Source organism: Pyrus communis, chromosome 17, assembly GCF_041283825.1.
Source record: "Pyrus communis isolate YQ-2024b chromosome 17, ASM4128382v1, whole genome shotgun sequence".
Classification (NCBI taxonomy): domain Eukaryota; kingdom Viridiplantae; phylum Streptophyta; class Magnoliopsida; order Rosales; family Rosaceae; genus Pyrus; species Pyrus communis.
In genome coordinates, this window is record NC_142581.1 from 24,846,808 (window position 1) to 24,873,869 (window position 27,062).

Consider the following 27,062-nt stretch of genomic DNA (forward strand, 5'->3'; position numbering starts at 1 on the left):
AAATAATCCATATATCTATCTATCTAATCCTATGATCTAATATGTATTCATCAGCGATTAGGGGTACGTACTTACTATAATCCTCTGACGCTTCTTGCACTCATGCTATTGCAATACTGCATTATATTCGGATGCAGTATTCATCATATCATGTACGTAGATATGCATGCATATGTGTGTATGCTAAGTGCTAGCCCATGTACGTATTTACAAGGGCTTATAATATTTGGTCCGCTTTTGTAAATTAGTTTGGATCTAATCTATTTATTCATTTTAATACAAAAAATGGGGTCTAGCTAAATAAAAACCTTGCCACCTAGATTATCTAGTCATGTTTGATATTTTCTAATATTACTAACCAGCCGCTCGACCTAAACAGAAGCCTCCTTCCTTCAATCCCTAATTAAATCCTTGCCAGCGTTTACTTCTAACTCTAACATTACAAATTACAGGTCGTAAACCAGCTCCCTCCCTTCATATTTGTAAACACCAAAAACCTGTGTAATAAGTTATAAAAATCAGTGAACCAGATGTACCAATTCTATCATTACTTAACGTATATTCCTATAATTAGTAAACCTGTGGGCTAGAGTTGTGTCCCCAGTTAAGGTAATTGGATATGTGGTTAATGGTTTTGATTGTGAAAGTGCGTTTTTTTTTTATGATTTACTTTTCTGCTTTAGTTGGTGAACCTAAGCACGTGAAACTTCCTTGTTAGTGAACCTATCAACGTTAATGGCCCTATCAGCGTAGTCTACTAAGTAACAGTTTTATGCATAGTTTATTCCTTACTCTAAGCTTGATGCAAGTTAGATTAGACCATTGTCGAAATTTTGCCGTGTTATATTGAGGATGAGGAACCAAATTAGAATAATTTATATTTCATAAAGATGTGCATGACGTTGTTTTTGGAGTTATTTAAACCATATTACAAAGGGATGTCATCGAAATACCATAAGAGATCAAGTTTACTCAACACTTGATCTTGATGAACAGACCCATTTTCGCCAGTCCCCCAATAAGAGTACCAAAGGAACACAAATTAGAAGAGTGTAACATACTTACCAAAGCAAACCAAAACTTTCATATATGATACCTCTAATCAAGGTCCGAAGCACACTAACAAGAAAGTCTAAATATATTAATATAATCCCGATGCATACAATGTCTCAATAGCTTTCAAACAATGAAAGTCAAGTGAGGTAAACAAAGAGACAAAGTACTCAAAATCAAGAGCATTAAGATCGCGAAACCGTGCATAAATTTAACACAAGAATTTAGATTTCTAAATATAGCCTAAGGGTATATAGGGTACTCGGAAAAAATAAAATACAAAACACATCTTTAAAATTAGGCTAACACTATCACTGGTACTAGGGTCTAGTGGTATTCTACACTTGTGTGAAGATTTTATGTTCGATTCTCGCCAAATGCGAATTTAAACCACATTATTGCTAACCTATTATGAGGCTAATCCATTCTCCACCCCTTAGTATAGATAATATTGTTTGCTTAAAAAAAAAAAAAATTAGGCTAACACATTATCATAAAAATAAGACAGCCAATAGACTTGGATTGATATGCATAAACTTCATGATAAATCTAATAATTGATGACAAACTAAACTGGCTCTATATCTAATTATCTCGTATTTAGGAGTGGATTTAAGATGGACCTTATTTGAAGTATAATTGTGGTAATTAAGGATGCTTGATCGTTTAATTAACTAGCTAAGACGACATGATGCAACACAGGGCACCAATTTGCAGTGTATATATAAATTGGTCTAGTTGTTATATACATACCAGCAGTACTGTTAAAAAAAAAAAAGGACCCGAAGGACAAATGGAATGATATATATACTAACTAATTGATTCATTAGATCTTAGACTTCAAGAAGCAGAGTTACATAGAAATCAAAGGGGATTAGAAGTTGTCTAGGAATCGCCTCGATGAAATAATTGTGAATGTGATGGTGTGAGTCAACTCAAGCTCAAGATGGCCTAAGCAATATATGAACACATATCCTCTCCGGATCTGAGCCTAGGGATCAATAGATTCTGATCATTAAAATTTGATTTAACGGTTGTAATTATTATAATTTTTTTAAAAAAACTTCTTATTTGTAACCTTTGAATCAAATTTCAATGATTGAGATCTGTTGATTCCTAGGTTTAGATTCGGAAATGATTTGTGTCCGGCGATATACGAATGGATGATGCATGGTTGACGTGAGGCCTTTCGTGTCAATAGTACAAGGACAAGTTGGGGTGGGGTCGGGGTCGCGATTGGGAGGAACAAAATGTTCGGCCACACAGATACCTAAAGTTTAAGAAACGCCCAAAAAACTTTTGTTATTTAATATAAATAACAACATTATATTTGAATATGACTGAAGAATAAAATTACATAGTTAAACACGACAAAAATAAAAGAGAAATTCAAGACCTAAATTCCTCATTTTTCGGAAGAAAAAAAAACATTTCCACTTTTTTTATTTTTCTAACAATTTAATAATACTTTACTGGGCCTTACAATTATAAATTAATTGATACTTTTGCAACAAAGAATACACGGAGATCCATCTGTAAGTGAAACTTTAATGTTGTACTTTTTCTAGGTTTTGTTTATTTGGTCTTTTAAGATTGAACTGATTGTTGATTATTTAGTAATGATTATTTTTGTAGCCTTCTTTACTTATTATATAATGAAATTTGGAAACTCATAATTAGCATGAGTTTTAAAGTTTGTTTGGATTTTAATTATTGCTGTCTAGTATCAATATAATGGATAATAGATATTAAAAAAAAAAATTAAATTGGAAGACTATCTTAAGAAGGCTCCTTCATAAATTTAGCATATGGCCTCCGAAATTTCAAAGACTGCTGTTTCTTAATTTGTTTCCACATATTCTACTTTTGTTATTGGGTTAGCCGTACACTTTACATGTTTCAAACTATTCATACGACATCATCAAATAATTCAAGTCTTGGATAAGAATATACAATGGACTAGAATGTCCTTATTGGCAATCCTTATATTAATTGAACGGAATGTCACCATATCGATTTACCTATGCCATACAAGTCCTTCTTCTTAAGATAAAGGGGCAAATGGTATTTCGAGAGAAATATTAGGGAGATGAGGTTATATCATCTCCTTAATAAAGATGAAATCTATTTGTACTGGTGAATTCTATTTTTATTTCAAAAATAATGTAATGTGGTTGACCAAAATATAGTCCCTCTAACATTTGCAGTTTTCACGATTTTTTTTTTCTTTCAAATATCTATTTTTCTAGTTGAGGAAAGAGGCAAATCATATCAGTATATAAGCATGCAAACAAATTGTAGAAAGGTGTAAATATTTAGCATTTATTCCGGGTTGTCCCTCTGCCTCAGGCTCACCGCAGTGAAATAATAATACCCCATTAAAGCACGAATGGGATGCCCATGTGTAATTCAAGGAAAAATCCATCCAGTATTTACTACTCAATGCCTAACACAACCCTTTTGCAGTTATTGGACAGTGCCAACTCCAACACTATTCTCTCCTTCTTCTCTCCTCCTCCTCCATGCATCCATGCATCCATGCATCCATCAGACTCTCTCTCTCTCTCTCTCTCTCTCTCTCTCTCTCTCTCTCTCCAGTAGGCAGGCCGGCATGAATATGAGATGACTAATCATCAGCCCACACTGATCAATCAGCAAGTATTATTCCAGACAGCGCAGGCAGGCATCAGCAGGGCAGGGTCTTGAGTCTTGACTATTCTCTACTTCTCTTCTACCATTTACTTAATTCAACAGCCTCCCCTTCTTGGAATTTGGCCTCAACACCCTTTCCAATATTTATATTTATAAATATACATATATATATATATATATTATATAAATCAAACTTCCATTACAAAACAAACAAAAAGAAAGAATAGGTAGGAGATAGAGAAAAAGGGGAAAAAAGAACGTTTCATCAGTAGCAACCCCTGTTACATCTTTTTCTTCCCACCTTCCTTAATTTCGTGCCTTTTGTCTCCCCTCCAAACTCCCAACTCTAAAGTTCTAAACCCTTGCCTTCCTTCACTCTTAAGGAACTAACGACTAAATATTTACTCTCTTTTTCTCAATACACTATCGATATATACATGTTCACTTTGGCATCCGCATAACTAAATTGACAATATACAATGAATGGTACTACTTTTAATTGCATCGAGCTTCTTATGGACAATATTGATGTGGTTAACATTAAAAATGCTAATCCATCTCTCCCTAACTTTAACAGAATATCAAAGAGGATTGATTAAATAGGACCGAGTTAGCTAGTATTTACTTTTCTTTCCTTGCTTGAAGTATTGAGTCTGATTGTACGCATACTTAGCAAAATACGGAACGGGTAAAGTACGTGAAAAAAATACATATGTGTATTATTCGGCAACTTTGTTAAAATAATACTTTAAAAAATTTGGCCATTTTTTTAAAATTTGATTTTATTCAATAATATGTTAAAATATGAGTAAAATGCGTGAATTTTATATGTATTATTAAAAACAAAATTTGTGAAAATAACGTGTTTTAACGTGAAAAGTATGTACATACGTGTATCGTACACTAGATTTTAAAAAAAACGTGTAATTTAACGAATCAGTAATACTTCTATGGAAAGCAGTTTTTTTTTTTTTTTGAAAAATACGTATAACGTGTATAAAACATGTATTATACGCGAATTTACTTACTATTGTTACACATGCGACTCACAATGTGGTCTCACAAGAGAGGGCTTGTTGAAATTTTAAAAATCTCACATCGGATTTTAGCATAATAAAATATAATACATAAACGCAAAGTTCCTAATAGCACCAACGTCTCTTTGTAATAAAAACTTTACACTTGTAGAGTTGTACGGATGGTAAAATGTAAGTAGAGAGACCATATTAGTGTGCTTAGTAGGGAACTAATGACCCTCTCTCCGAAATCTTGAAAATGATTCCATAAAATAATTTTGTAGTCTTTTTTACTAAAATTATACTTGAATGTAAGAATTCTTGGTTGAGCTACAATATATGCGCATGGATCGAATTGTAACTCAATATATATAGAGGATAGTTGAAATTTAACTAAAAGAGATTCAGTTAAATCCCAACCCTTCTTTTTTGTCCCTTGATGCGCAGGAGAGCAAAGCTCCTCATTGTAATTATGTCACGACGACAATTTCCGAGCCTCGAACGACATTGAGTCCAAATCGAGCTTCATGCTGCTGATAGTTAATGAATGACATCTCTACTGCAACGCTTATCACAGTGAGACTACATGTGTTATCTTGTTCTGCTCTATAACATTCAAAGCATATGACCAAGAAAAATAGGTTATTGATTAACAAATCAACTTGCATTGGACCTACCTATCTACTGTTATCTCGCTTGAACTACCTAGCTTCGCAGACATCTTCTTCAGCCCTAAGAGAAACATTTCTGTTCTCTGCTGTATGATGAACCATCAGTTTGAATGCTTTTCAGATTTCAGATCCTCGAAAAGAAAATCACGTAAATAACCAGACCAAGCTTACTCATGTGCACATTTAGAACACAAAAGAGGAACCACTTGAGGACAGGGTTGCAACTGAAATAAAAGAAGCTGGAGGCACAATTAAACAAAATTTCCTCTTTCAGAACAAATACTGAAGCTCCAACAACTCGCCTGAGCTTTAACTGCATCTAAACAAATAACATTAACCTTCAAATGGCGTTTAAGAACATAAATCACATCAAAATCCGAACAAGAAAAAAATTTAAAAGGTATAAAATTCATAGTAAAAACGAAGTCAAAGACTGCAGCTATTTTACCCCATTGACATCAAGATGGAGCAAATGGGCATCCAGAAAATAAGAGCACACTTGCATGTTGCAATGAAAGGGACCTAGTCCCCACTTTTCAGGGGCGTGCCTCTGGCTTAGCTATGAAGTTACCCAAGTGGCCACTAAAAAATTGAAAGAAAAAAAAAAATCCAATCTTCATTTTCTATATGATTGAGAAGCGGAGATGTTTAACAAGCATCACGAACAAAACAAACTGCAAAGCTTCACTTTTATTTCGCAAGTCTTCATAGTAGCATCCGCGTACCAAAAACCAGATAACCTTTTTAGGCTTCTGCAATCTCTATTTCCCCCTCCAGTAATTCCTTGACTGCTCTTATTGTTTGAAATGGTATCAGGCATGTTGTTTTTTGGTTGATAAAGATTGAAACTTTGAATAATGGTTTGAAGAAATTTGTGTTTGTTTTTCAAGAGAGAAAAGGAAGAGCAAAAGTCAGTCTGTATTTTTCATATCTCAAAAGACAAATTACAAAGACTATATCTTTCACAGCTGGTCTAAAAACCAGATCCTACATATAGGGACCTAGGACTCCTTTCCGGCCATTAATGGTTATCGGAGGATATCATCCATCCACTTGGAAGAAGATGAGAATGCTCAGTACAATTAAAAAGATAAGAACACCAGCTGTAATCTTTCTAAAACTAGAAAAAGAAACTAGTCGTTGAATTTAAAGACTCCTTCTAATTTTAGTAAGGTCTTCATTTCTTCACACTTCTCTGCTTCCTTTTGATTTCATCTGCAGGTTTACCTTCTGTAGGTTAACTCTAAAGCTAGGAGGTAGCTTAATTCTCAACAGCCTCTCCTAAGCTGCTTACTGGCTTCACTCCTAACTTCATCCTCAAGTAATTGAATTGATCTTTAGGCAAAGCTTTTGTAAATATATCTGCCAACTATTCTTCACTCCTGCAATATACCACATCAATGGATCCTTGCTGCAATGCTTCCCGAATAAAATGATATTTCCTGTTTATATGTCTGGTTCTCTGATGAAAGACTGGATTTTTGATCATCGATATTGCTGACATGTTGTCACAAAACAATGGTGTTGCTTCAGTTTGCATTTCACCAAAATCATCCAACACAAATCTTAGCCAGATAGCTTGAGTTGTTGCCTCAACTGCTGAGACATTCTCAGCTTCTGCAGTTGACAATGCAACTGTGTTTTGTTTCACTGAGGTCCATGAGAATATACCACTTGCAAAACTGAATGCATATCCTGATGTGCTTCTACTGTCATCTTCACTGCTAGCCCAATCTGAGTCACAAAATCCAATCAAAACAGCATCCTTGTCCCTCATGAATTCAATACCATAGCTGAGAGTACCTTGAATATATCTGAGAACTCTTTTAGCTATTCCCATGTGCTTCTTCGTGGGACCATGCATGAATCTAGATAACAAACTGGCTGCATACATTATATCAGGCCTGGTTGCAGTTAAGAATAATAGGCTGCCAACAATTTTCCTAAATAAACCTTCATCAGCCAGCTCACTTCCATCAATTTTCTTCAGTTTCTCACCAGTGGGTAGGGGAATTGTCACTGACTTACAATCCTCTAGGCCAAACTTTACAAGTAAGGACTTTGCATACTTGCTTTGATGAATAAACACCCCTTTATCAGTTTGTAGAACTCCCATTCCCAAGAAATGATGTAAGAGTCCTAAATCTGTCATCTCATACTTCTGCATCATGTCTCTTTTAAACTCACTGAGTAATGCATTACTGCTTCCAGTATAAACTATATCATCAACATATATAGAGACAATGATCAGCTTTCCTTCTTCATCAGTTCTGGTATATAAGGTGGCCTTACTGATGTTTCTTTTAAAATTGCAACTAGTGAGATAAGTGTCAATCTCACTGTACTAGGCTCTAGGAGCCTGCTTCAAACCATAGAGGGCCTTCTTTAACTTATAGACTTTATGACTTGCATTTTCCGCTTCAAAACCCTCTGGCTGTTCAGTGTAAACCTCCTCCTTAAGTACTCCATTCAAGAAGGTTGACTTAACATCTAATTGGAACAACTTCCAACCCCTTTGTGCTGCAAGTGCAATCAGGGTTCTAATTGTATCTAAAATTGCCACTGGGGTAAAGGTTTCATTATAGTCAATACCAGGTTTCTGAGCATACCCTTTTGCCACAAGCCTAGCCTTATGTTTTTGAACTGTTCCATCCAGATTCAACTTAGTTTTGAACACCCATTTGACTTCTATGACTGGTTAGTTTCAATCTCAGCATTCATTGCTTCCTTCCATGCTTTGTCTTCAATAACTTCATGATAAGTTTCAGGTTCAATAATGGTCATATGACATCTTGCATAAATGTCCTCCAAACTTCGCAACTTTATTGGTGTATTTCTCGGTGATGACTCTTGACTGGTACTGCCAGTGTTGCTTCCAGAGACATGTTCATTAGCTGAGACTAATTGAATGGGATTTGAATAGTCAGTGCTTTGAGTTTCATGAGAGAATTCTTCTGTTTCAGTTATCTCAGAATTTTCATTTCCGAAAATGAGAGGCATGTAAACTGTTTCAACCTGCTTGTTTTCACAATTCCAGGATTTGTTCTCATTAAATACAACACTTCTTGAGAGTATAATCTTCTCAGTTTGAAGGTTATAGATCCTGTAGCCTTTCTCACAGCTGCCATAACCCATAAAGATTCCCTTGTTTGCTTTGCCATCAAATTTCTGTCTAAGATTTGATGGAATGTGACTGTAACAAATGCTTCCAAACACCCTCAAGTGTTTTACACCTGGTTTTCTTCTTGTGAAGGCTTCAAATGGAGTCTTGCCCTTCACTGAGGTTGTAAGACACCTATTCTGCAAGTATACTGCAGTTCCAACAGCTTCAGCCCAAAAAACCACGGGGATGTTCTTCTCAGCCATCATTGATCTTGCCATTTCACCAATGGTTCTATTTCTTCTCTCAGCCACTCCATTTTGCTGAGGGGAATATGCAACTGTTAATTACCTCTCCATTCCAGTGTTAGAACAGAAATCTAAGAATTCATGAGAGGTATATTCACCTCCTCTGTCACTTCTTAGCTTCTTAAGCTTGAAACCACTTTGTAGCTCCACAAAGACTTTAAATTTTTTAAACACATTGAACACATCAGATTTGTTCCTGAGGAAATACACCCAACACATTCTTAAGAAATCATCAATGAATGTGATGAAGTACCTGTTGCCACCAATAGATTCATTCTGCATTGGTCCACATACATCAGTGTGCACCATTTCTAGTGGATGACTTGCTCTCCACACTTTTTCTTTATCAAATGGTTCTTTGTGCATCTTCCCAGAAACACAACTCTCACATATTTCCTTCATTTCCGATAATTCAGGCAAACCAAGCACCATTTGTGTTTGCTGCATTTTCTTCATGCTAGTAAAATTCAAATGACCCAATCTTCTATGCCAAACCCATGGATCTTCTTGTATTGCTGCTTTCCTTGCCACTGAGTTGATAGATTCCATGGACAATGGAAAACATCTATTTCCAGTCATTGCAACTTTAGCAACAACATTATCAAGACTACTATCATCACATATTAATGCACAGTTTCCTCCAAACAGAATGTAGTAACCATGCTCCATCATTTGCCCTATGCTCAGTAGGTTTTCATCTAATCCAGGAACTAGCAGCACTTCATTTATGTATCTTTTCCCTTTTTGTGTCTCAACTACAAGTGTCCCTTTTCCTGTAGCTTGAACAAGGTCTCTAGTGCCCATTTTTACTTTGCAGGTCACTGACTTATCAAGATTGATCAATAAGGACTCTTGAGAGGTCATGTGATTGCTACATGCGCTGTCCACAAACCACACAGATTTGCTTGATGCAATTGAACTTGCATGACACGCATAGAACATTGTTCCTGTGATTGCATCTTCTTCTTTTGCACAGTTTGCAACCTGTTTACCATTGTCACAATCCTTAGATAAGTGACCAAATCGACTGCATCTTCCACACTTGGGTTTTCCTTTATATCTGCATATACCAAAATGGTATTTGTCACATACTTGACAAAACGGTTTCACATTTCCTTGGCTGCCACTTGATTGCTTGTTGTGTGCAGTAAATTTGTTGTTCCAGCCACTACCACTGCCATTATTCCAGCTGTTTTGAGACCAATTCTTACCCTTCTTATACTGACCCCATTTTGGGTTTGTCTTATACTGAGACCCGTTGACACTTCCAGTGCCATTTCCATTTCCTCCAACTTTAAGGCTGCTAAAAGCTCTCTCAGTACCTGTATATTTCTCTCTTTCCTCATGTAAGTCTTCTCTTTTATCATAGACTTTCATTGAAGCTAAGACTTCCTCAACTCTAATAGTGTCTAGATCTCTGGTTTCTTCAATGACTGACACTATGGACTTATATCTCCTACTTAGACTCATCAACAACTTTTGAACAATTCTTTTCTCTGTTACATCTTCTCCTAGAGATTTCAAGTTGTTTACTATCTCAAAGAACCGAGCCAGGTAGTCATCTAGAGATTCCTCATTCATCCTTAGATATTCAAAATCAGCTCTAATGGCTTGTAATTTCATAGCTCTTACCTTTTTATCTCCTCTGAACTCTCTTCTCAGGATTTCCCAGGCACCCTTTGCAGTCTTCTCATTTCGGATTCTGGGAAAAAGTTCATCAGTGATTGCTCCTTGAATGAGGCTTAGAGCCTTGGCATTCTTGATCTTTTCCTCCTTTGAAAAGACTGGTCTTTCAACTGGAATGTGCTCTGACTCGCTTTCTCGTTCTTCCTCAGAGATTTCCTCTGTGGAAGTTTGTTGTCCAACAAGACCAACTTCAACCACATCCCATAGATCGTAGGCTATGAGAATGGTTTCCATTTTTACGGCCCAAAAATCGTAGTTTGAGCCATTAAATTGTGGTGTTCGTAAATCACCACCGGAAGAGCTTGATCCAGCCATCTTCTCAGACAGCACCACTCAAATGGTTATAAAGGTACCACCTTTAAGGTTTTTTTTTTCCGGAGATGGATCTTTCTCACAATATCACGCCCTTTCTTCGGAATCAGACCCAGAGCTCTGATACCATGTTTGAAATGGTATCAGGCATGTTGTTTTTTGGTTGATAAAGATTGAAACTTTGAATAATGGTTTGAAGAAATTTGTGTTTGTTTTTCAAGAGAGAAAAGGAAGAGCAAAAGTCAGTCTGTATTTTTCATATCTCAAAAGACAAATTACAAAGACTATATCTTTCACAGCTAGTCTAAAAACCAGATCCTACATATAGGGACCTAGTACTCCTCTCTGGCTATTAATGGTTATCGGAGGATATCATCCATCCACTTGGAAGAAGATGAGAATGCTCAGTACAATTAAAAAGATAAGAACACCAGCTATAATCTTTCTAAAACTAGAAAAAGAAACTAGTCGTTGAATTTAAAGACTCCTTCTAATTTTAGTAAGGTCTTCATTTCTTCACACTTCTCTGCTTCCTTTTGATTTCATCTGCAGGTTTACCTTTTGCAGGTTAACTCTATTTCCCCCTCCAGTAGTTCCTTGACTACTCTTATAAGACCCCTTGCAATCCCATTGAGATGCAACCCGTTATCCTTCATTTCTTCAAGCAATTTCTCTGCTATTCCCCAATCCAAAGCCTTAAGACAGAGAGATTGGACCAACTTATTGTACTCATCAACATTAGGTTGGACCCCAAAATGTTTCATCTCACCCAACAACTTTAAACCTTCGTCAAAATCTTCCAGTCTGCAAAATCCACGGATAATTGTATGGTAAGTCACAGGACTCAGTTTAGGATGCTTTTTTTTGGCTTGGGATAATATTTTACAAGCCTCCTCCATCAGACCCCCATTTGCATAACCACTCATAATAACAGTGTAAGTATACACATCTGGTTTCAACCCCCTACTCTCCATTTGCTTCATCATCTCCATTGCCTCTCCCGTATTCCCAGCCTTAGAATAGCCATTGATAACCAAATTGAAAATTGCATTTCCTGGATGTGGGCCCTCCCTTGTCATCTCAAGAAGCAATTTTTTGGCCCCATCAACATCTTTTATCCTGCACAATCCTTGAACAACAGCTGAAAACGGCTTAATCCCATATTTCCGTGCTTCTCCAGATAAATCACCCAATATCTCTAGAGCTAAATTGACAGTTTCATCCTCCCTACAGAGTGAACTGATCAAAAGATTAGCTGGCGAGCGAGGCAGGTCCTGCGTCTTCACCTTCATTGACGAATAAAACAAATGGGCATCTTTAGCTTTTTTGCCATTGCAAAACCAAGATATGACCGAGTCTCTCACCATCAGGCAAGACTCCTGCATCAAGCATCTTCTCGCAAACAGCTAAATTTATGTTATTATAGCTAGCTAAATGATTCAAATGTTAATTTGGATAGCCACCATTTCTAACAAGTTAAAACATTTTAATATTAATTTTTTCCTAAACTTAACAACGGAAGCCATTTTTCTTCTCTTGAAGCCCACACAATGAAATATATATTTTTTAATGTTTAGTAAAAAAATTGCTTTCTTTCTCCTCCTAGCTAATATAGCTAGTTACTATTCACAAAGTTAAGATAACTAGTCGTTTAACTAGCCTGTTAGAGTTTTTATTTTTATTTTATTTTTATTTTTATTTTTATTTTTATTTTTTGCACTTTATGTTAGCCAAAAAGTTTCATTTAGCTAGGTTATTGGAGATACTCTAAGCCGTTATTTTATGCTATATTAAGTAAAATACACATAAAGAAATAACATTATGCATGTATATCGACAATTTACCCGACTAAGGCCCCATTTGATATTTTTTTTTCCTGCTAAAAACGGCTTCCTTTAAAGTTAAGCAATACAAAAACATGTTTGGTAAAAATAAAATATCCTACTTATTTTAAAAGCAATGACCTCAGACAACAGCTTTTAAAAGCAGCATGTGAGTTACTTTTAAAAGCTGCTTTAATAAAAACGGAGTTGAATCTTTAATTTATATTTTTAATTTCTATAATATCCTTATTAGTTTTTAAAATTCACATTGTTAACGTTCTATACTCACTTTATTTCTTGGTGAATAAAGTGATCAATTGTCACTACCCGCTATTACAAACACTAACCTTATACCACCACTGCCATTACCATTACCATCACCACCACCACCACCATCACCACCACCGCCACCATCACCACCATAACCATAGTCGTTACAACCGTCAACCGTCACTACTGTCACCCTCTCACCATTGTTACCTCTACACCCCAATATTGGCACCACAACCATACCCCCACCATTGTCGCTGCCATCAGCACTGCTGCCACCACCACCACCATTGCCCTTGCCACACCACCACCCCCACTACCATGTCCATTTGTTTCATTGTACAAATTGTATCACTTTTACATTAAAATTTAACAAATGCTTTTACATTGTTTTTTATACTCACATCGTTTTTAAAAATACAGTGCATCAAACACTCAACTACTTTATTGTACATCTATTTATTCTTAAAGCACAACATAAGCAATTTTTAAAAAAGTGTAACAATCCCAAACTTGCCCTAGATGTGGTGAATGTAGATATTAATTTAATTGGTATAGGAATTTTATGCAGATGGTTGAAATGATTTTAGCTTCAGACTTCTCATTTCAAACATACAAACCATTTCAGGCATCTGCACAACTTTTTCAAACCAATTTTGAATCAACTCCACCTTATACAAAACTTCTTAATTTTTCAATTCAAGTTGCACATTTTTAGTCTCTCTCTTACACTTCAGTCCACCCTTCCATAAACCCTAGTCGACTCTCACTGTTTATTAGAAAGATTTAGCATAAATTCAATCATTGGACGACTTTCGAAATTTAAAAAAACATCGATCTATATTTTAATTAAGGACTTAATGCACAACATGTTATGGTTTTTTTCGCTACATTGTTAAGGATGAAAGAGAGGATTTTTTTATTATAATTTTTGTTGTTTTTTATGTTGGCCCCCACTGTGTGCTTTCATTAAGATTTTGATAATTTATTGTTATCTCCTGAGCACCGAGTGACTGAGAATATGTTATTCTCAGGTCGTTCATAGGGCTTCCAATTGGTTTCCAGACCACTGACTTGCTCCTGGATCATTCTTGTGGGCTATTGGGAATTATACAATGCACCTGGAAGTTGGGATCTTATCTGTAATCTCTTTAAGGTAAAGAAAACGCATTTTCCATCTTTGACGACAACATCCAATTGTGATTTTAAAACCCTAATACCAGCAGCAGCATGAGCCCCTGGATTTGAAATGCGCCCATCGTTTGCACCCTCCTCTCCACCTATAAAACTGACCATATTGACACCCTCATTACTCATTACTCATTAGGTTTAGGGTTTCAGAAAGAGAGAGATGAAAGTTTGTGAGGCATCTGAAAGCCAAGATGAAGAGGATGACGGTGCTCGTAGGGTTTTAACATATCGCATCCATGATTTACCAGATCAGGTAGATTTATTTTTTATTAAAATTTGACCTTCATCTTAATTTTTCGACAAACCTTTGATAAATTAGCAAATTAGCCTTTGAGGATATAGGATTCATATATATATTAATTAAAACTTTGATCAGCTGCATATGTTAATTTCATCTACGTGATTTTATGTTTTTGGAATTACAGATGAAAATCTCGATGAGCGTGGTCTGATCAACAAACACCATTGTTTTGGGGTCTCAGTTGAACCGCTGAACCACCCTTCAGGAATCCGGTACCGCAAAATCTCTTCTGCTGTTTCGGAGAATGGCACCGGTGACAAAGAGGGTCGTAGAGCGAGAGCCGTCAAGACTGAAGTGCAAGCGCATGCTCTGAATGGCGGACTGTGACTCAAGGAGACTCTGCTGAGTTCTGACCCAATCATCCGATAACAACAACAAAGCATTCAAGAGACAATCTCAGTTAAAGAGAAAGATCAGAAGCAAACATCTGAAAAGGAGGACATTGTTTATATCTAGTTGTAAACATTATTCAATTATAAATATAGGCTATAGTTTAATTAAGACGATTAGTTATTCATGAGCTCTAATTCTGTGATTGTAAACCTGATAATGGATCACTGAAAGGAAAATTTTCTCCATGCACATTGTTCTCTTTTTTGTTTGAAAGTTTGAAACAATTATGTACCTCTCGTAAGATCTGTCTATACCATTTCTCCTTTCTCGCAGAATAGACGGACTGAGAACAAACTTGATGAGTGAAGATCTGTATGAACTTTGAACAAATTTCTGCTGTGGTCTTAACAGAGAGAGCAAAGACTTCTTCATGCTAAGTAAGATGTCGCGCCTACTTTTAGTCGGTGTGTATTAATCCAAAATATACTTTGAATTGTGACTGTTACCAGCTTGGTTAGTCTTAATCTGAACCTAGCTGTTGGTCCACAACTCTTAATTCATTTGCAAGTCCTATGTTATTTAGAAGTTTAAAGTAGAAAAGATACATACAAAACATATATAAGCTTTCTGTGAATTTTGGCATTACGTACCCTCCCTTCAACAGTAATAAATCAATGTCCTTGCTTGTCTGCCTAAGATTTGACGTGTATAAGGATGTCTAATTTTTATGTCATTATATGTTACTAGGGTTGGATGTTTTATTGTTGGTTTGATTTCTTACTATACATGCATGATAATAACGTTGCTTAAATATTCACGGTCTACGTGCTGTATTTAAAATACCTTTTTTGTTTTAGCGTTTTAGTATACCTCCCACGTGAACACAACAGTTATATTCATTTGGCCCTGGATGTATTTCCTTTTGCAACAAGAGTTATTTAATATTCTCCGCCAAGTTATTGATCAATATGAGTTACATATATGAATATGCTTGACATGGTATGTGTAGCCAGTGGAGCAATCTTCTATTCCACCTTAAACAGTGGTAAATTCACTAATTTATTGATCTGATGTTGATAATTATGCGAGTAAGTTGGAGACGTTTCTCATTGCGATTGGTAGTGGAATAGCGATTAGTTAGGTGCATTTTGTTAAGCAATTGTTAATTCTCATTGTATTTCTAGATGGTGATATATGATGATAATTGTGGCACAATATTCTTTTTGGAAGTTTATACCTTACGTCTTGCAACTCAGTGCACTGGTTTAAGAGAATTAACAGGGAAGTGTGTTTTGCTCTTAGCTTCTGACCAAATCCTAACTTGGGAGTTGTCTCTGCTACATAAAAGAAAGAATCACATCGAGGAATTTGCAAAACTAATAATGAATCAACAAAAGGACATTTTTTTTTCTTCATGCACATTGTACGTCATTTTTGTTTGAAACAATCACTTACAGAGCTTCTTGTTCCTACTCGTAAGATCTGTCAAACTCTTTTTCGTTTCTTCCAGTGTAGACCAACTTCGGGCGAACTGGATAATTAAAAATCTGAACCAATTATCTTCTGTTGGACTAAACAAACAGAAAGCCTCGGTCATTTTAAGGTCATTGTAAGTATAATGTCGCTTCTACTTTAATCGCTGTGTATTTATCCAAAGTGTACATGGAATTGTGACTGTTACCAGCTAGAATTTGGTCTTAATCTGAACCAAATGGATGATCGCTCAAGCTCTCTATTCATTTGCAAGTCCTATGTGCTTTAGAACCTCAAAGTGTGGATGCAAAATCTGCCTAGGACTTGACTTGTATGGATGTCTTTCATTGTTGGTTTGATTTGTTAGGACAGCATTAAAATAGTCTTGTTTTAATATCAAATAAAAACTAATGAAAATGACTTGAAAACTTTAAGTTTTAATGATAAGGACAAAATAAAGGGTAAAGTGAATGATACCAGGATTGACTTTGTAGTGTAAAAATGTGGTTTTTCGTTAAAATGAACAGTACCGTGGGCCTTTCGTTAAAATTCCCTAATATAAGTAAGAGAAAGGAATTTAATGACTGCGTGCTGTAATTCCTGCATGACAATGCATTGAGCATTAGTGCAACCTGTATTTCTTTTCCAATAAGAGTTATTTAACATTTTCCATTAATATTTGTTACATAATGTTTTTAAAAAAACTAGTATTGAGACTAGCTTAGGCAGTTTTTTGGACGGGGCTATCAAAGAAAATACCTTTGCCTAGTGAAAATGGGCTATAGACTAGCCTAGGGGTTTGAATTATTAATTTTTTTTTTTTTTTTTAAAGAACAGCTCAAACCCAAACAACATCATTTTGGGCAGAGGTCTTATCAAATTCATGTTTATTTTTTGTTTCTAACTAAGTTCTATTAGTTTAGTATGACATTCTGATGTGAATTAGAGAGATAATAATAGTCAAATATTTGATTGCTTGTCATGCTAGTTTGATTGTTCTACAAAAGTATTATATATGTTGTATTATAATAAATTTAGATACCATAAGACTATCGTCTAAATGAGGCTATCCATGAAACGCCTTGAGTTCACTTTTGCCCTTTAAAACATTGGTTACGTATTTTTTTTTTCGTACAAACGATATTCTACTATAGGAAGAGTTTCCGTTATTTACTGAACTTGATTTTGATTGCTCTAGAATATAATTTGGCTTTGCTGGGATGAATCTAGTCTTTCACGTGACACGACGGAACATTTGGAAGTTTGAATCTCAGTTGATAAACGTGTCGTCTTGTGTTGGTTGAACATCAACATCAGCCGCAAAGTTTGAATACGCTTTCTTGTTGGTCCACAGATCTTAACTGGCAAGATAATGATGCCCTGACCAAATTGCTTTAACTGAGGAGCTCTTGAACAATTATTATGGTCTGGGAGTTTAGGCATCGCAGATTATATCCCGAGGAAATCGACTAACGATGTCAGAATACCTTCCTGAAGAAATTATTATCCAAATTCTTCTTAGGCTTCCCGTCAAACCTTTGATTCAGTTCACCTGTGTCTGCAGATCTTGGAACTCCATCATTAAACACACTAGCTTCATCAACAGACACCTCAACGTTAACCAAAACAAAACCAGCAATAATACCCCTTCCATCCTCCTCAGGCACTGCCCCCTCAAGGACCCCACAGTTGAGCAGTATTCTCTACATTTAGACAATGACTCCTTCCTGGAACACTCAAAGCCACAGCTTCCAGTTCAGAGCTTCAACGAGTGTTTCCGAGTTGTGGGCTCCTGCAACGGATTACTTCTCCTCTCCGACGATTACCTTACAGAAACCAACACTTTTATTCTATGGAACCCCTCAATAAGGAAGTTCGTCTCACTTGCAAGGCCTCATGCACCAACCTCCTCATGTTATTCTATTTGCGGGTTCGGCTTTGATTCGAAGAAAAATGACTACAAGGTAGTGAAACTGGTGTATCTCCGCCAAGATGATCAAGGCCAAGCTTGCCCTGAAATTGGGCTTTATTCACTAAATTCAGGGTCTTGGACAACCATCACAGCAACTGCTCCTAATTACGTCATCGCTCAGACATTTTGGTCTCAAGTTTTTGTTCATGGAGCTGTGCATTGGATTGCGTCTCGTCGAAAAGAAAATGGACTCCGCAATGTGATTTTGTCATTTGATGTGAGTGATGAGACTTTTAAAGAGATTGAGTTGCCAGAAGATTTAGCTTGTGTGTTACCGACCAAGTACATGGCCATTTCAGCTGCTGGAAAGTCTATTGCTGTGAAGCACTATGATCAAAACATACATAGTGTTTGGATTATGAGAGAGTATGGGGTGGTGGATTCATGGACAAAGAAATTCTCCATTGATACACATGTCATCCCGAATTTCCGAGTTGTACAGATTATGGGGTGCAGGAAGAATGGCGAGTTTCTGTTAGAAATGTATGACCATGGAAGGAAGACTGGAGAGTTGGTCTCTCATGATCCTGAGAACAACAGAAATGAATTTCTAGGAATTCATACAGATCCAGGGTATTCATGTATTGAATATTACACGGAGAGCCTAGCTTTACTCGATAGAGCGAGCGAGTTGATGCACATTCCATGAAAGAGGAAGAAAACGAAGAATCGTTGAAAAGTACCTAGGTGCCATAGCTTTCATTTTTCGTTTCGTGATATATTATACTGTATAAATCCTTATAGAATTAGAGTATCTTTGTATGTGTTTGTCTCTCGTTGATGAGATCGAGCTTCTGCTCCACTATGGTGGTAGAGTTTTCATCTGTCTTCATGTGAGTTTAAGAAGGGGGAAGATCAGGGAAAGTTATCTTTGTGCTTGCTTTGCTAATGTGTGTGTGTGTGTGTGTGTGTGTGGATTTTTGAGAGTGAACTCCCTGGCAGCACGATTCTTAAACGAAGGTCTGACTCAATTGTCGAAGATACAAATGTAGAGAAATTTCTATCACCAACTCTAGGATATACAAAATTGTACAATGAGGGGGCCAACCTGCTTTTGTTTCGCACAAACTAAACTTCGAAAATAATGTTTTCAAGCGTCTTCTTCTTTCTCTTCCTGAAGTCCCCGAGCACTCTCTCCCTCTCCATTGGTGTGGCAGATATCACCCACTTGCTAAATTCAAGCTCTCCCAAACCCATGAACTTAGAAAGGCGGCTGTACTGGATCCTTTTCTGATCCATGGGTGAAGGAAAATTTTCCTTCCCACCGATACCATCTAGTTTCTTCTTCCGCGAGACATGAATGCCTGGGTCCACGAGGCTACCATTAGGGATGGTCAATTCTGTCGTCCCTTGAGTTCCAGATCCATAATTCACAATGTCTTCATTACGATGTGCATACACAATACCTGAGGAGTAAAAGACACTTTCAGTTGCTACAGCCTACATCTGCCAAACCAAATATCCTCAGAACAGGAAAATGACAAGAAAGCACAATGATATGAAAAATGCGAAAAAAGTGCAACACAAGAACAAAAGTCCAATTAAATATCAAACTTACCGACTTCTTTGAGCACAGGTTGACTTGTTAAACGCTTCTCAGAATCATTGGTTGATCTGGCCTCAGACACTGATGAAGAGGCGACATCCACTTCTTTTAATGAAACATGATCGCTACCAACTTTGGTTGATTCTTGTTTTGTCCTATACAATTCTTTTTGCGTTTGCTTCTCATTCAACTCGAAGATTTCACTGGTAAAGAGCTTATCTGAAAGGTCACGAAATAAATTGCAGATTCCGAAAAGTTCCCCTTGAAATTCTTTGCAATCCTGAAAGTAAGCCAATGATACAAATATATTGTAATTGAATGCCAATAGAAAAGTTCCAGAACCAACCAAAAGCAAAAAGAGATTGGTTTCTATACCTGGACACCTTCAAAATATCTTTTCTCCATTTTTCCAGAAACAGCAATGTTGGATAGCTGCTGTTTGTACACCTGACGTGAGTAAACAAGCTCATCAAGGGAACCAGCAGAAAGAAAACGGAAAACCACAACATGTCTCTTCTGTCCGAAACGAAATGACCGGTCCTGGGCCTGTAAGTCTTGGGCAGGGTTCCAGCTTGGATCAAATATTACCACACGATTTGCGCTGACCAGATTCAACCCAAGCCCACCAGCTCGAGTTGATATAAGGAACACCTAAAGCAATAAATGAATGTCAAACAGAAGTTTAAACACAAACTTCTCCGTTCATATGAATTTGAAACATACCTGTTTGCTAGGACTTGAATTAAAGTCATCAACAAGAGACTGACGCAAGTTGGTTGGTGTTGAACCATCAAGTCTTGAGAAGCAATAGCCTTTGCGTATGAGAAACTTTTCCAGTATGTCCAGCATCCTGGAAGAAGTAATTCTAGTTCAAAAATAATAATTATCCAGATTGATATCCAAAAGGAGAAATGCAAGCACGGACATTTGCCCAAGAAAATATTCATTAAAAGAACGTTGACTATATAATCCATTTATTTAAAAATGAGAATGCAGAAAGTAGATCAGGTTAAACACTTTTTCTTTCTGAGAAAGAAAGACATGTACTGGACAATTAAAACATTGACAATTGACCAATGTATTAAATACCCTAAACAATGCACATGGTTCCTGTGTTAAACAGAAACTTTATAAAATTACTTAACATCTTTAAACCCCAAAAGAAGACAATTATTATGAAAAATAGAAAGAAAAAAAAAAAAAACAACTTGAGTGCCTAACCAGTAAGGTTCTCAAGTCACCTGACAGAGTAACTGAACAAAAGAACTTTGTCACCCCGTGAAATCCATGAGAACAAGAACTTTTCAAGTGCTCGCATTTTGCCACAATGTTTAACATCACTCAGGCCCATAAAACTCTCATTCTGGGTGTTCCCTCCCACCAATTCAGCATCTTCGCCAAACACAGCGGTGGCAAACTCTGCATCTTTCTTTTGCTTATCTGGGTCATCCCTTGGATTAGGCTTAATCAGCTCCAAGTGATTACTTATCTGTAAAGCACAACAGTACCATAAAACTAGGAAAAGTAATGCGATAAACAGTCACCAGGCATACATTACGGACAAATCAATCCACAGTTCTCACCATAAAAGTAAAACATGCCCTATAAAATACAAAAATCCATCACCCCTCTCACATTATCATTCTAACATATATCTTTTTTTTTTCTTTTTTTTTTTCACTTTTCGAACATTTTTCACTTGAGCACAGTTTTCTAAAATTCTTAATGCTGATGTTAAGCACATGCAGGGCTCTGTAACAGAGCAGTGTTGATTTAACAGCCACCAAGGAGATCAATGTCTCAAGGTGCCAGAAATTCAAGAGAAGCCAGCCTCATGTCTTATGTTTATCTTGTGTATGTAAATGTGCACCCTACACATGCTAGACACACAAGGTTCAATTCTTTAAAACAAATAAGAACAACGACGGTTCAATAGCGTAAGAGAGGGTTTTGTTTATCAAGTGGAAACACTATAAAACGTTAAACCAGAGGTCCGTCTAAAGAAAACTCGAGAGTAAACAATAAAATAAATAGAAAAATTGCATATGGATGGACAAGCACAAACAGAAAATCCAATACCAAAAGCACCAGAGGAATCTAAAAAAACGCTACTTCCTAGTTCATTCAATAGGAAGAGAGTAATCTTACTAAACTGTTTAGAATGTAACAGAAATTTTGTAGCCCTTCATGGTTAATAGTTTAATTTCCTTCAATATCAAGTAATCCAGCAACAAAACTATCCACTACAATGTCATAGATTCCTAATGCACTTGAAACAATAGACAACCAATCTATTTTACCATTAAATGATTAACGAGAAACAAATCATTGGAAGAATCTGAGACTTGAGACTTCCAAATAAAGTCAATGACCTTTTGTTATCGTATAAATAACGCACAGAAAGTGAAAATACCGAAAACACACAGCACAGAAAAATATAATAACTTGGACTTTAAGTTGATTTTCAAAATTTCAAGACAATTGATGCCTTTCTTTACAGTTATTTGTTTTCTCATTCATATTATTCAATCCCATATTAAAGAAATACGATTAGGAAAAAAACTGAAACAATCCTATGAGCGTTGCCTCTGCACCTTAAACAGTTAAACTCATGCTCAAAAAACTATGACTTGAATAGTTACAACTTATAAATGTGAAAAAACTTCTGAAAACCAAAGACTTCATTCCTAATAAAAAGAGAGTTAAGGTGAAATAATCAAAGTACTAAGGGCTTAAAAACTAAAAATCTCATTTACCTGTTGGAGCTTGACAAGGGAAGGAAGGACAATGCAGAAGGGGCATGAATCACAACCGTCAGGGTTATCCGTGTGAAAGTATGGCCAAAGCTTTCCATGCGGGATAGTCCTTTTACAGCACTCAGCTTGAGTAAGAGGGCTTCCACAACTACATGGGTTGTCCTTATTTATTAGGCAATGGATATCCGGTAGCTGTAACATTCTCCTATACACCCGTTTTTGCAATTCACTCATAGCACAGAATATGACATTATCTTCCTTCCCCATCATAAGATGCCCAATAGTTTCCTCTTTCGTCCTTCTTAACATATATTTATGAAGAACTGCCGCTAGGTGTTGTTTTCGCTTATCAGCAACACGAACAAATCTTTCAGGGGCAGTTGACCTTTGGCCATGCTTGAGGGGTTCATCATAAAACTCGCGAAAATGTTCACGTGTTCCCAAGGATCCAGGTGCAACCCAGTCAAAGAGATTAAAAAGTTCCATGATTTTGTTCTGCATTATGGTTCCAGTGAGACCAATACGCTTTAAGGTTTTAAATTCTAAACATGCTATATAGAGCTTTGATTTTTCATTTTTAAGCCGATGTGCTTCATCAACAATCACGATCTCCCAATTCACCTCTGACAACTGGCTGCCACATATTCTGTAAGTGTCAAAGCTTGTGACAAGTATCTCAACTTCATGTGATCCTAATTTATCATAAATCAAATCACGATTTGCACCATGGTAAACAGCAACACTAAAGTTAGACCACTTAGAGAATTCATTCTCCCAATTGTGGATAACTGAAGTAGGGCAAACTATGAGAACAGGGGCTCTTTCAGCTGTTTGGTATTTCTTCAGTACTGTGGAGTCGATGCAATCCCCATCTTTCCCAAACACAGCAGCCAAGAATGCAATTGTTTGGATGGTTTTTCCTAGTCCCCTGTTCAACGTGTTAGAGAAATCAAGAACTTGCCAACTAGCAACTTGAATGTACAAGTTCTGAGTTGCTAGAGATCAAACACAAATGCATATATGTGTTCATATCTAATGTTATCCTTGTCAGATATATAGTACGTCAGATTGTCAGATATATAGTACGTCAGATTGCCAATCTATATTACAGTGGACTGTCTAGCAAAAACAAAAACATCCTTTGAAAAAAAAAGAAGGCATTTTACCATATAAAATAACTGCAAAACACAAGGAAATGTTTTAATGGGCACTTTACAATACAGCAACATAAGGAAATCAAAGAAACATTCACATTTTAAATGGGTAAAATCATCCCTATGATAATGGGCACTTTACAATACAGCAACATAAGGAAATCAAAGAAACATTCACATTTCAAATGGGTAAAAATCATCCCTATGATAATGCAAAGTCAAGATCTCGACCAAATAATTATAGTCCCAATCAATATGCTGTTCTCAAGAGTAACTACTCATGCACTGGGCACACTATCAAAATGACAATGGAAAGAGGAAGAAAAACTAACTTTTGGCTTTTTCTTTCTCCATGTTAAAATATACTTCCAACGAGAGTGGCAGCAACCAACTGTTTTAAAGAGAAAAATTCCACTACGAAAATTAGTCCTAGAGCCCCTTTCCATGTTAGGTATATTCTTAAGTTAAAAGAAACTCATGTATCTTTGGTTCACAGTCTGAGTCTGAGAGAACAAGTGCTTCATCTACAGTTTGGAAAATGCATAGTAAAATCTGCTGGTGATATGTCCCCAAAACCAAACATTCATTTTTCACTAATCAATTACAACATTGAATGAAATGGATAATGCTCAAAATTAAATTACAATACAATTAAATAAAAAACAAAAAAACAATGAAAATGCAAGAGTCCAGAGGACACAACTAAAAGTACAAGGTCAGAACTTTAAGAACTATATAAGATGAAAGTTCACCAGTACCACTTACATGTCGTCACCAAGAATACCTCCATGATTGTTCTTGTACAGAGTATAAAGAAACTTCACTCCCTCTCTCTGATGTTCAAGCAACCTGCAGTTAACGGATGCAGGAACCTGAAACGGGAAAATGAAGTGATATGGTAACTACACAAAAAGAGTCCAACAAATTTATATCTCATACATGCAAACCATTCATATTGTAAAGACCCAAAAGTTATACTTATGGAACTTCAACTATTTTATGAAGATGTAAACCAGTGATTTATACTTTTCTACAGATCCCTTATAGACAAGAAAACTACAAGATAGGAATACAGTTGTGTCAGGCAGTTAATGTCTCAACAAAGTGACCAACAAGAATCCATAAGATAACAAATCACATAGGAAAAGCCTAATTATTTCTTTTGCATTCCACCACACTTCATTACTGTTTTCCTTTCCATTTCATTCACTTTAAAACTTCCAAACCTTCCCTTAGCCGGTAACGCTAAATAATGACCTCATTACTCTGTCCGTTACACAACTTTGGAACTAAGAAGAAAATGGTCTAATAAAAATTGCTCTTGGAATAAAAGCCAATGTTAGATTTTTCCTAATTACTAGTTAACTAAAATTCTCTTTGACCAATAATAGCCACCATAGGCTCCACTAATTTGGCCAAATCACATACATAATATCCAGGTTTATCAAGCACTTCCATGGTCCCTGAAGTCATATTACTATTCGAACTCCCAATTATGAACCTAACTGTTACGATCACATATTTACTTTAGTTGTAAGGAGCAAACACTGACCGGAAACTTTTGTGTGGCGCGTGTCAATATATAACGATTGAATTGTGAATTTGTGAGACAATGCAAACAGAAAGAATGTACCTTTACGTTCCATACACCAAGCGGATACATTTATGCAAACTAAACTAAATAATGATCATCGTAAATTAAAAACCAAAATTACCGCGAAAACGCAACACATATGCATAAATTTGAAACAATTATGAAAGGGAAAACAAAGTTTAATTACCTGTACAAGCGGAAATTCTCCCTCACAGGACAAGACCAAGGGCTCATATGGTCCTGTGTGATCAAACTCAAAGAAACCCACTTTAGAGCTCCCACAGGCCACTGGTTCTGGGTCGTCTTCTTCTTCTTCATCAACCTCATCCTCACTACCATTCTGGTCCTGGATTTGTTTGGTTTGAATTGGCGGCAGAGACAATGGGTCTTGCAGTCTCAGAAGCTGCTGAGACAGAGACGATTTGGGGGGACGTCTTGGGATTGTAGGTTCTTCTACGGGTTGGGAGATTGAGGATTGTGATCGGGTTGTTAAGGATGATGAGTTTCTGCAGGGTTTAAGGGCTTCTTTGAAGGACTGGAGGGACATTGGATATTGGCAGGGGGAGAGAGAGAAACGGGAGACGAAGAGAGCAAAACGGCCGCAGAGAGAGAGTCGGTGGGGTGGGGGTTTTTTTTTTTTTTTTTTTTCCCTTTCAGAAGACGGACTATTCACCCGATTCAATTCGAATCAGGATAAACCTAATTCCCAAATTGACCAAATCGCAATTCCTTCTGCTAAACTCGGAATTCAGATCCCAGTGCCCCGACCCGACCTGCTCTACTCGCGATGAAGATGAAAGCTCTGGTTAACCAAAATTGTAAATTACATCGAATTATACTCCATTTTTTAAGTTTTTGATAACTATAATGAAAATTGATATTTTCAATTAAAATAAAAGATTAAATTTGCAAACTAAATGATGTGTCACTAGTAAGAATGAACACGTTTATCAATATTTAAGTAATAATCAAATTATCGTTTATCAATATTTAAGAGGAATTGTTATTAGCACTCCAAAAATCTCATTCTACACTCCAAACTTTATATATTGAGAAAGAAAAATAGACTTGTGAGGAGTGTAGAATGAGATTTTTGGAGTGCCAATAACACTTCCCTATTTAAGTAATAATCAAATTATCAATTTCCATATCATTCAGTTTACAAAATTTTGCCTATAAATTTAATCTTTTTAACATTATTCAAATAAAAATGAGAATTGCCACCATCTACACTTCCAAGCTCATCTCCGGCCCTCTCATTAATTCTACTGCGCTTCTTCGGCATTGTCACATTCCTCCTATTTAAGTAATAATTAAATTATCAATTTTCATATCATTCAGTTTACAAAATTTTGCCTATAAATTTAATCTTTTTAGCATTATCCAAATAAAAATGAGAATTGCCACCATCTACACCTCCAAGCTCATCTCCTTCTCATTAATTCTACTGCGCTTCTTCGGCATTGTCACATTCCTCCTCTTGTTGGTCATTCATGTCTACATCATTGCGTTCTGGCACTTAACCCGCGTGGTCTCCATGCTCAAGCCTGTATACAGGTTCACCTTCATGAAGAGGAGCTATGAGGTGTTCAAGAAGAGGGTTGGGATGGCCTTTATGCTTGTTTTCGAGTACTTGACCATTTATAGAGTTGTTGAAGTGCCATTTTCGGGTCGGCGATGCACGACAGGGGGTTTTTGTGAGGATTGTAGTTGTTGATTGTAAAGTTGGTTGGATTGTTGCATAGTGTGTTTTACCACGTCTGCAAAGATAAAGATTAATTCTTCAAAATAACAAAATTTAGAACTTGTTTGGATGTACTTTTAAAATTCGGGTCGGTGGTGCATGACAGAG

The 27,062-nt window shown here is 36.4% G+C and overlaps 3 protein-coding genes across 5 annotated transcripts; 1 reads left to right on the plus strand and 2 right to left on the minus strand.

Annotated features, from left to right (window-relative positions):
* Nucleotides 1-11,351: 11,351 nt before the first annotated feature.
* On the minus strand, nt 11,352-12,069 carry LOC137708895 (uncharacterized). The gene has a single exon (XM_068448057.2). It carries the CDS (start codon nt 11,874-11,876, stop codon nt 11,352-11,354), a length of 525 nt encoding a protein of 174 aa, XP_068304158.2. The 5' UTR covers nt 11,877-12,069.
* Nucleotides 12,070-17,575: 5,506 nt separating this feature from the next.
* LOC137708275 (F-box/kelch-repeat protein At3g23880-like) lies at nt 17,576-19,032 on the plus strand. The gene has a single exon (XM_068447318.2). The coding sequence runs from the start codon at nt 17,664-17,666 to the stop codon at nt 18,807-18,809; it is 1,146 nt and encodes a 381-aa protein (XP_068303419.2). The 5' UTR covers nt 17,576-17,663; the 3' UTR covers nt 18,810-19,032.
* Nucleotides 19,033-19,107: 75 nt separating this feature from the next.
* On the minus strand, nt 19,108-26,076 carry SWI2 (switch 2). Of its 3 annotated transcripts, none has more exons than XM_068447316.2 (8): nt 25,398-26,076; nt 24,382-24,488; nt 22,463-23,390; nt 20,948-21,195; nt 20,430-20,556; nt 20,082-20,357; nt 19,719-19,986; nt 19,108-19,566 (listed from the first exon to the last, which is right to left on the minus strand). In XM_068447316.2, the coding sequence occupies exons 1-8, from the start codon at nt 25,755-25,757 to the stop codon at nt 19,229-19,231; spliced, it is 2,652 nt and encodes an 883-aa protein (XP_068303417.2). In that variant the 5' UTR covers nt 25,758-26,076; the 3' UTR covers nt 19,108-19,228. The 3 variants fall into 3 exon arrangements, with proteins under 3 accessions (XP_068303417.2, XP_088545367.1, XP_068303418.2); XM_088689241.1 differs by having other exon boundaries at nt 19,108-19,606; nt 25,398-26,047; XM_068447317.2 differs by having other exon boundaries at nt 22,463-23,108; nt 25,398-26,040.
* Nucleotides 26,077-27,062: the final 986 nt, after the last annotated feature.